This window comes from Egretta garzetta, unplaced genomic scaffold (genome assembly GCF_000687185.1).
Source record: "Egretta garzetta isolate BGI_Z169 unplaced genomic scaffold, ASM68718v1 scaffold22, whole genome shotgun sequence".
NCBI lineage: Eukaryota > Metazoa > Chordata > Aves > Pelecaniformes > Ardeidae > Egretta > Egretta garzetta.
In genome coordinates, this window is record NW_009259102.1 from 148,153 (window position 1) to 158,640 (window position 10,488).

Genomic DNA, 10,488 nt, shown 5'->3' on the forward strand with positions numbered 1-10,488 from the left:
GTATTTTTTCCATGTGGATTTTTAAATCTGTAGATTACAATGACCTCACAGCAGATTTTTTTTTTTTTTTTTTTTACATGTTAAATTTCTGGAAACGTTCTTCTTTTATTAAAAGTTTGTAGTGGTTGAATACTGGATATGGAATAACTCTGTCAGAGTTTCCTTTCTGGTCACCTAAGCAAAACCGAAATACTTCCATTTATTATAATTTATTATTATTATTATTATTATTATTAGCAACAACAACAACAACAACAACAACAATAATAATAATAATAATAATAATATTTGCATTGTTGCAAGTTGTTAATTTTTATTATTAAAACAGGCAGACTGTCTTCAGTGAGCTTGATGTTTGCAGTAGTTAGTATTTCTTACCAGCAACTAAAAATGGCAAAAGACTCCAAGCTTTAAAAGTACTGGGTGTTTTTTCAAGTTTTGCTCTCTTTTGCCCACTTACTAAGGCTCTCAGTGCTGGATGGCTATTTATTTCCTGTTTTGCATTTTTCCTGTCAAATTACAGAAAATAAAAAAAAGTGTAGTTGTTACAAACTTAGTCAGCAGTCTTTTTGTCCCTTGTTCCTCCTTGCACTGCTTATGTGGAAAAAAGATGCAGAACTGTTGCATGCAATGCATGTTCTGGTTGGCATTAAAGAAGAAATTCCTAAGTTTTTATTGGAAATTGGAAAATTCTCAAGAGAAATTAATAATAGTGTCTCCTGGTGGAGACATTATTGGATGCCAAAGGAAAGGTAGATAGGAGAAATGTAGCAGGTGAATCTACCCTGACAGATAAATTTTCCTGTCACTCTGTCCATTAGCAATGTCTGCACTGGGGAACCACTGAAGTTAAGGGAGGGTTTGCAGTTCTTAGGTTCTGTTTGCTTAGGTTTGCAAGGTACAGAGGACATAAAGGTCTTATATTATTTGTTCATTTACTTTGTTCAGTTAGAAATAGTGTCTATACAGTTTACAGTATCTGCAGTTGCAGAAGCATTGAAAAGACCCTCTGAAGTAAAGACTATTTCCTGTTCTTGCAGGCAGCCATGCAATACACTTCATTAACTCAGAAAACTGTCTGAAAGGGTTTTCTGCTCTGTCTCTGCTAGAGGGAAGCCGCTGTAGAACATTAAGGCTTTGATAGATACAAATCTTATTCTCATTTCAATCCTAAATGGTCATAGCTGGTTTCTTCACTGGTAGTTCAACCATAGCCTGGTTTTGAAGAGGACAGGGCAAAGGGAACTACCAGAGCAATTAATTTGGCTAGTTTTTCATGCCAGGGATGCTTTTATGGCCTACTGGCTTTATTTTGGGCATACTGTGGGTTGTTCGTTTCCCATGTTTCATCTGTTTAAAGCAGAGATCATGTAGACTTTCAAATTTCCTTTTCATAGGCTTTTGTCCCCTCATATAAGATAATTTCTCCTTTATTTGGATCTTTCTTTTAGTCCATCCTCTACACTGGTTTCACATAATTCTGTTGGACTGATGATTGGAACTTCAGACACTGTGAAATGGTCACACCTGGGCCTTCTGTACCTCTGGTGGTACTATTCTATTGTTACAGAAATCTCTTAAGCATTTTAGAGCAGCCTTTTCCTGTTTTTTTCCTGTTATCATTTTGGTGGCTAACACTCATTCTAAGATGTACTTACGCTCCTCCTACTACTCAAAGGAACTTAGAATATATAGCAAAAAACTCTTACTAGTAGCCCCAGGTGTATCACCCTGTACTTCATAATGGTGAATTTCATCCCATTTCTGCAAAGTAACAACTGTAAAAGTGATTCAGTTCTTCTTGCGTCATGTCTCCGTACTACTTTCGGTTTATGCTGTCTAACATTGTTTGAGCAGGAAAATTCATCTGTACGCACCTGGATTTTTGCAACATGATTGTTAAATTGCCAGACTTAGTTTAGTCTTGGAGAAGCTCCTCTAATAGCCTTCCTGCACCCCAGTACTTCTGCTTCCAACATGCTGTATTTTGCTAGCTCCTTGTTTAGCAGTTACTTACCCACTTCACAGCTTTTCTACCAAGCCTTTCTAAAAAAAAAGTGCAGCTATCTGTATTCCCGCTGTTTGAAAAATCCATGCATCTCAGCAAGATTTTGCCTGATGTGACTTAACTTTGGCAAATCTGCATTAGGTTTCTTTTGTTTATCTCCATGGCATTGATTATTCTTTCTAACGGTGCTCTGAAGCCTTGGTTTTCTGTATATAAGCACCTACATTTGTCAGCTATATTTAGTCAGATACCACATCAGCAGCTTGATAGACCAGTTTTCAAACAGCCTACCCATACCTGTAAATATCTGTGCTAGTTCTTTTGGACTTCGGGAGTAGATAGTATCCATGCTCCATACTCTGCCCCCTCGGTTGTGCACACTGAACCTCTTTTCACTTTTGCTTCCAGGCTGATTGTGGTGATTTCATTACCATTGTCATAGCACCAGTCTCTGTCAGCATGCAGCTGTCGTCATTGCCATTGAAACTAGAGGCAAAAGTGTTTGTTCAGTTTTGGCCTTGATGCAAATTCCCACTAAACCAAATTACAAGTTCTGTACCCATATTGAAATTCAATTGAAGGGGCTGGATATTGCTAGCTGATTGTGAGCAGTAACTAAGGAAACTGCCTTCCTGAAAGTGCTTTTGGCACTAATAGGTTCTCCTTTACTCACACCATTTTATTTCTTGTAGTGGGCTGTGTGCCTTGAGTTTCATCTCTTTCTTCTTGACCATTCTGGTTAGTCTAATAAATAATACTGCTTCTTCCAGGAAATCTTTCCTGTCTCATTTCTCTGTAGTCTACCATCATTTTTGGGCATCTTCATTTTTCCCAGCTAGCACATGTACTTCAATACAGGGGTTTGAGTTGGGGCTGCCATGCCATCATGCAGGTATTTGCTCTGTGTTTTTCTTGACCAGACTATGTTGCCTGCGGACTTTAGCTGTCAGGGGTTTGAGGCTCAGTTAAAAAAGAAAGTTTTGGGGGAAAAAGTAGCTAGGAACCTTCATGCCTCTAATATTTCTAAAACCTCTCTGAAGCACTGCTATTTGTTTACTTTTTAGAACCCCCTTTCCCAGATGTAGAATTTGTTGCAGTAAAAGGTTCTGCACCCTTGCTCAGACTCCGGAAAGCAGAAGATCGAAATGGACCGATCAGGTTTGTCTCTGTGCACTCTTCACCCTTTCAAAAAACATTCTGTGGATTTATGTTACTTACATATTGAAACTTTTTGTAGGGGTTAGATTATTTTTGTTAGCAATGGGAGAAAACTTAAGCTGTAAGTTCCATATTTGGCTTCAGACTCTTCCCTGCTTTCTGGAATGAAATTCTGGTTTTGATAATTCTGAGTTTTCACTGTTGGTTTTGTTTTGTTTTGGTTTTTTTTTTTTCCCCTTTAGCTATAGTGAAGTCACAGTATATTTTTATTGATGGATCCAAGCACAGCTCTACCTGTGTGATTTTTCTTTTCCGATAAACTCATGCAGCCAGTGCATTTTTTTTTTCTAGGAGCCAGAGGAAATGGTGAACAATGTCTGTATTTATGCATATTCTGAAGTAGTGTTTTCATATTAGTCTATTATTAGCAAAATATATTTCTAAAGAAAAAGGATTTACATCTTACTAAATGCTGTTTGTGATGGAAGGAAAAGGTAATTGTAACTCAACATTACACTAAAGCAGAAAATACTTGAAAGCTAACAATGTTTCAGGAAATTACTAGTATAACAGCCCTAAATATTAGTCTTCCTATGCTTGGATACCATAGACTAAACATTGTTTTGAGAGGTCTGAAGACAGGTTCGATCAATTTTTTTACAGATGGTATTTGTCCTCTCCTTCTTTTAAACAGTAGTTTAAAAAATAGTCTTGTTTCTGGGAAATTACGAGTCATTTCTAGAGGCCAATGACATACTGTTTCATAGGGGAACCTATGTGTTAGAGAGGAGCAAGAGATAGCCTGCAATGACTCAGTTTGTTGCTCTTCTGAACAGGAATACACATGTAAAGTTAATGTGCATGTTATGAGGAGAACCAGCTCTAAGCTGTGCATGCAGTGCTTTTGGTTCAAAACACAGTGGAACACACACACAGAGAAGTATTTTAGTATAAGAAGCATTTGTATTGGATATTGATAATAAAAAGCAGTTAAGAGGCTACAAATAGATAAGATAATGTGAATTAATGAATGTGTGACGCTTAGTATATTGGAGTGAGGGCTAATGTTTACTTTTTTTGTTTCACTCTAGTCTTTATCAAGTGATTGTGCTTCCTCTGGGTTTGAAAAGCACTTTTATTTGTGACTCCTTTGCTGCTGCAACTTTCTTTAGTAACACCACTGATGTTAAAGGATATGTGGCAGCTGAATTTCGGGCGAAGGATGTTGCTGACAACATGTCAATTGCTCTTGGAGACAGACATTACTACGGGAAGTTTTATAATGCTCCTTTAAAGCTGGGAGAAGAGTATTGTGTTTTTTTGAGAATAATAAGTGAGTGGAATAAGGTAATGGATGTCTTAAAACACTTTTCTTTGAGTCTGTTGAATGAAATATTGCTGGGGAAAAAGAGGGAAATTGTAGCTTTGTGTTAAATTTTTTATGATGTTGCAAGGATTTCTTAGTTGACAGAATTAGATTAAATCTGAGGCTCTTTAAATAACTTATAATTCCTTACAGATATTTATGTCATTGTAATGTTGGAGTAACTATGGATGCCAGAAGGCAAACAAAGGAAAAAACTACAGGTTAAGGGCCATCGCTGCCCTCAGTTATTGAGGGTGTCTTTATTGGGCCAGAATTTGTTGAATGAGATTAGTAAGAGAATCTGAAAATTACTCCTTAGCAATGAAAAATGCTAGGGAATGACAAGGGAATATTTTATCAAGTGTGCTACCTTCCACATAGCAGTGAATGTTAACTCCAGCTCCTTTGGAAAATTGGCCTTGTGGAAAAAAGTGTATTACTAGCATTAGTTTTTTGTCATTTAAAAGTAAATATGTATTTCAGCTAGAAACAAAAAGATTCTAAAATATACATCTCAGCTGTTTCGTGCTCTAGTGTCTTGCCTGCCATGATGCCTACCACTAGTTTTCCAGTGGTTATCTATCTCAGGGGTCAACAGCTTGTCTTTTTTCATAATATAAGTCTCAGCAGTAGGAAGTTTTTCCTCATACGGGATATGATACACTTTTCATATCCCTAGTGTCAAACATGAAAACAAAACAAAGCAAGCCCTACTAAAGAAAAAAACCACCTGAACAGTGTCTCACCCTGCCACCCCAAAAAATTAAAATAGTTTTAGGGCTTTGTGTATACAGCATGAAGCAAGGAGGTATGCAAAAACTGATCTGTGAGTCTCTTACAAATAATTCTCTACAATTTTGAAAGCCTACACCCAAATTTCAGTAAGTTAGAAAAGCTTCTGTTTGGAGATGTAAATGCCTCATTCTAAAGCGAGTGAAATAAAGCAAGTACATACAATAGCTGTTACTGGTGTTTACTAATCTGTGCAGCGTATGTTTTGTGTGGCATTTACCTTAACAATAGTCTAAGAAGTTTTTATAGCACAGATAAAGTGGTTTCTGGTCCTGATACAAATCTGGGTTTTGTCAAAAATTTTTAATTGTGTGAGGGAGTAAGTGGGGAAACAACATTTGAAGTCATTCAGATCATAAATAATGATAAGTTAGCCCAAAAGATCCTGGAATTTGGAGAACAAACGGTATTTTTAAGAAAAACTTACTCTGTGGAGCAGGATTGTTAATGAGTCAAAAACACTTTCTATTGTTACTTGTGTTGAGGCTTTTCTTGCACAGAACAGTGCAGATGGTTTGTGTATCTCTGCCAGCTGCTTCTTAAACTGCTTCTAAGTTACATTATTCTTTCTCTTTTGTATAGATTATCTCCTGATGTTCCATCTCTAGCATTGCCAGGTGTATTTTCTAGGTCACTGATTTAATGGAATATTATTACTGTTATTTGTAGAAGTCACTCTTCACTTCCTTCCATTTAGCTCCGTAATATTCTCCTTCCTGTATGGCTTTTGTTACTTGATGAAGTACACAAAGTTACATACAACATCTGTAAATGATTATTGGGAGTGCAGATACCAAAGAGCTTTCGTTTGTACCTCTGCTTCTTTGAAATGGAACTTAGACATGTAGCTCAAAAGTACTGGTTTATCTTCAATTCTCACGCCCTTGTAAAAAGTTAAAAGTTAAAAAAATGCAGAATTACACATTGAGGCTTGTTGGGGTTTGAGAATTTATGAAAATCTGATTACTTAAGTAACTGAATTTGGACTTAGTATTTAAAATTAATATTTGGAGTTAATATTTAAAAGTCTGCTTTTTAAAAAATCTGCTCTTTAATCAGACCTTAATTATTAATATATGTGAAATCATAATTTCTGTGGTGTATTTTACTTATGTACACTTTTCCGTTTGAAGACAGATGCATTAAGAAATACGTGTCATAGACTCCCAACTAATGTTCTCATTATTGTACTTCTATATTCTGGCATCCTTCAGAGTCCCTTCTGGTTCCAGACCCCTTTATGCTGAGAATGGTGCAATTTGTACCACACATACTGCAAAATCATTGCTTGGTTGTGACTTTTTATTGCCATTATTCCTCAATAAACCTGACATATTTTCTTTGTGGCAAGAGTGGAAGAATCGGTACAGGTGAAATTTTGTGGCCATACTTAAGATGAGTAAGCTGTTCTGTTTTATTGAGTCCACGTTCGTTTATCCCTTGCTCAGAGTTAGAGGTCCTGAGAAAGGTGTCTGCTGTGCATTTTGTACTTTCTGTTTATTTTTCAAGGTGGAGGATTTAAAACACTTATTTTTTTTGTGCAGGACATTCAGATATGTTAAAAGGCTGGTCAGATAATCTGAGGAGGTCATTGGGGATGTACAAGGAAAGCAATTAGGAAGTCAGAGATAATGGAAATTACCATTTTTCATATTGAAGAATTTGGCAATTGGATGATGGAGACTAAGGGAGGATTTGGGAACAAACACAAATTTACTGTCATTATCATGAAAACCTTACTTAGTAAGTGGAACAAATTGTCCACCCTTGGAAGTGTCCTTCATGAGGAATACTGCTAATTAAATAACTCAAACCCATCTGGTACCTATTTTAATCTCCAGTGATTACTTTATGGATTCCATGCTGTGCAGAGAGCCAAGGCTCATGATGAAGGGCAAGAACTAAAAAAGGTGTTTGGAATTTAAACTTATTTGAGTTTAATTTCTTCAGCATTGCTTTTGTTCAGTGTCAGCATCAGCTTTTTTGAATCAAACAGTTTGTGCATCTAACAGAAGTAAGAGCAGGACTGTGGAAGGTGAAGATGACATGCAGTCTTTTCAGGAAGAAAGCTATGAGATTTTTTGAAACTTGGAATCAAAATGAACCCCTACTGTGAGAAAAGTCTGCTAAAATTAGCCTAATAAAAAATTATCTGAGAAAAGTGTATATGCATGGCAAAATGTTTTCTGTGTAAGGGGTTTCTATCTGTAGTTTAGGTACTTGTGAGTATCCAGGTTGAAATATGGACTTTGAGATCCATAGATACTCAAGTATTCGGAGCAGTAATTTCATTGATAAATTTCCAAAAAGGTGCTAATTTATCAAGGCGTTTATAATTTGATTTAGTATAAAGTTACTGCTGAGATTCTTGGGAGCTCTGTAACTTCTCTGATATGCGGGAGATGATTGAATTCCTGCAAACTGGAGTATGTCATGGAGGTAGCTATCTCAAGATGATGGCACTTGGACCAGAGCCTCCAGAATCTGGCATTTGGTTGAACTTTTAAATCCATCCTTGTTCTTTATTCTCCCTTTCCTAAGAAGATTCTCTTTGTCAGTGTTGTCTCTTCTTAAATAACCAGAAAATTCCTTATAAACAATGAGTTTATCAGACATTGAGATTCCACAGTTCAGCATGCAGGCACACAAAAGTAAGATTAAGCATACAAATGTGCCTTTGTCCATCTGTGCGAATGCTTCAAAATGTAGCCTTCAATTTCATAGAAACATCGTTATCCAGAGCAACATAATACACGTTTTGCCAAAACATGAAAAATATGTTTATGTATTCTGTGAAAGTCTTTGAAAGTCATTTAGCAGGAAAGTACTTATAGAAGCACTACAAAGATAGACTTCAGAGTAATTATACAGTAGACAATAGAACTTAGAACTTCTTGTGTATATATGAGTGTGAAGAGCTCGGGGAAAAAAGCTCTACAGGGACCAAAGCTTACTGTAAAAAACCCAGACTTGTTAAACAAGTCTGCAGAAGCAGACCCCTGATAAACATTTATTCAATTACTGTGAACATTACCTACTGTAAGTATTCTATAAAAAATTGCTAAATATTACCAAGCAAGTTGTTGTAACTGAAAAAAAAAGCCCTGCATCTATTATTTGAAAAGCATCCCACTAAGTACCATATTTTAACATATATATTCTACAGAAGGATGGAGTTAATACAGCATATTCAGCCTTATGTTAGAACTTCATAAATTATGAATCCTTATCCAAGCAGCTTCAGAGATTCTTCCATATTACCTGTGTGCCTAGGCTGTAGAAAGGAAGAATGATGGTCTAGAAGACTAGACCCAGCCTTTCATCAAAGCTCTATCTCTAATCTTATCTTTATAGTTTATAATCTTTTCAGACAAGCTGGAGGCTGCTACCAGGGGAATAATAAACTCCATTCCCAATATTAATAATATACAGTATGTTTTGTATGGCTGCTCTTGCAGGGGGTGTTACTGATAATAAATTTCTTTCATGAGAAACAGTGATTTTTATGTTTTCATTTTCAGGTGAGAACGCAGTCCTGTGCTGTTTGGGCACAAATTAAAAGTAAGTCAATTTTTCCTTCAGTGGAAAACAGAAGTGGTCGTGGCTTTGCTTGACAGAGTAAACTAATAATTGCTGTGGCTCTTTCTTCATTTGCCATTAATGGTCTGTTGACCTTGAGGATAGGAAGGGTTAGAGGCAGAAAATTTGCCTTGCACTTCATTATTCCATTCTAATGGATTCAGTAATCAATTCTAAAATGGATTCTCTGGTTTTCAGCATTACTCTTTCTATGCATCACATCCAAATCTTCACAGCAATTTTGTGCACAAAGACTTGAAGCACAGAAAATGTGAAATTTTAGAAGCCTGTTTTAAGATAGTTCTGTATTGGCTTAAAGATTTAAAAAAAAAAAAATTCTAGCTTTTAGAAGCCACATTATTTATTTTGGTATGCTCAGGTGGTCCTTGGAGAATTAAGTCCTTTTATGAACTTAGGAAAATAAAAGACACCATGCAAAAAAAGAAAAATAAGGCTGATTTTTGTACTTGTAAGTACAGTTTCTTAAAAGTATAATGACATAACTTTAAAAGCCAGTGAATTTGTCAGCATAGTTTTATCTTTGTTTTTCTTTCTGACTATAAAATGTTTCCAGAGAATGAGTTTACCTCAGAGGAGTTTGGAATCCACTAGAGATCAAGTTTCCCTCCTTTTCTCCATAGTAGAAAGTACTCTCTTCTCAGATTTCATCATGTTTCAACAAAAACCAAACATTTGTCTCTCCTTACAAGGAAAGTGGCACCACTGGAGCCCCCTACAAACCAAATTTTGTTTTTGAGTTGAAAGACTCATGAATTGGAGTTAGGAAGTGCAGTGACTCTGGAGACTGAGATGCTACTTTGGAATGATAATAAATCAGGTGGTGCACAGAGTGCTTGAGGTGCATCGCCTCTGCTGTTCACAAGAGCCACATCTGACTCTTGCTCTTACTAGTTTTCTGGTGGCAACTGTGTTTATTTCTAGGTTTCCTTTTGTTGATTACTCTCATGACCTAGTTCATTTACCATCACACTTAGAATATAATTTAGGCAGTTTTTGGTTGTGGAGACTCAGATAAGGTCAAGGATTTCCTAGGTTTGAGGGCTCTATTTCTAGAACTGTATAGGCAAGAGCTGTAAAATAAGCCAGGGAAGACAGAAAACTGTCCTCTTCTGAATTTGTCATGTATCAGTTTATAGAGCATGATCAGAAGCTGTCTTACATATAGGTTGATTTTGGGTTTGGGATAAAAAGAATGGGCATTGGAAGATGGGAATAGACAGGTCAGGCCTTTGGCTTCCTGTTGTAAATCCATTTGCCTTTATATTGAATGGACTTCTAGCCAAATGGTGTTCTTGGCCTAATGTACTTTCTGCAGCTGGAGAGGCTGAGAGTATTTTTGGCTCACTGAATCCTTTGAGGAGGATTTCTTGATTCAGCTTGTGTGGAAGGCAAATCTGTAAATTAAATCTAAGCCAAATGGTCCTGTTTCAGATGCTGTCTAGACAAAGCTACACATTGTATGATAAATCGTCATAAAAAGTGGTAGAAAGCTGTTAAAAGCATGCTTCCTTCTGTCACAGGTAGGTAAAACAAACCTTGAGGGGTTTTCCCCAGCCATATTCTA

At 36.5% G+C, this 10,488-nt stretch overlaps 1 protein-coding gene across 1 annotated transcript in view; it reads left to right on the forward strand.

Moving 5' to 3' along the window:
* The window catches only part of SUSD1 (sushi domain containing 1), a gene marked incomplete at its 5' end in the record, with an annotated part of 44,210 nt that overhangs the window by 28,155 nt on the left and 5,567 nt on the right, over nt 1-10,488 (forward strand). Inside the window, 3 exons of the mRNA XM_035890800.1 lie at nt 3,073-3,166; nt 4,258-4,513; nt 8,846-8,885. Coding sequence (XP_035746693.1) covers nt 3,073-3,166; nt 4,258-4,513; nt 8,846-8,885 — 390 coding nt within the window. The remainder of the gene's footprint in view (nt 1-3,072; nt 3,167-4,257; nt 4,514-8,845; nt 8,886-10,488) is intronic.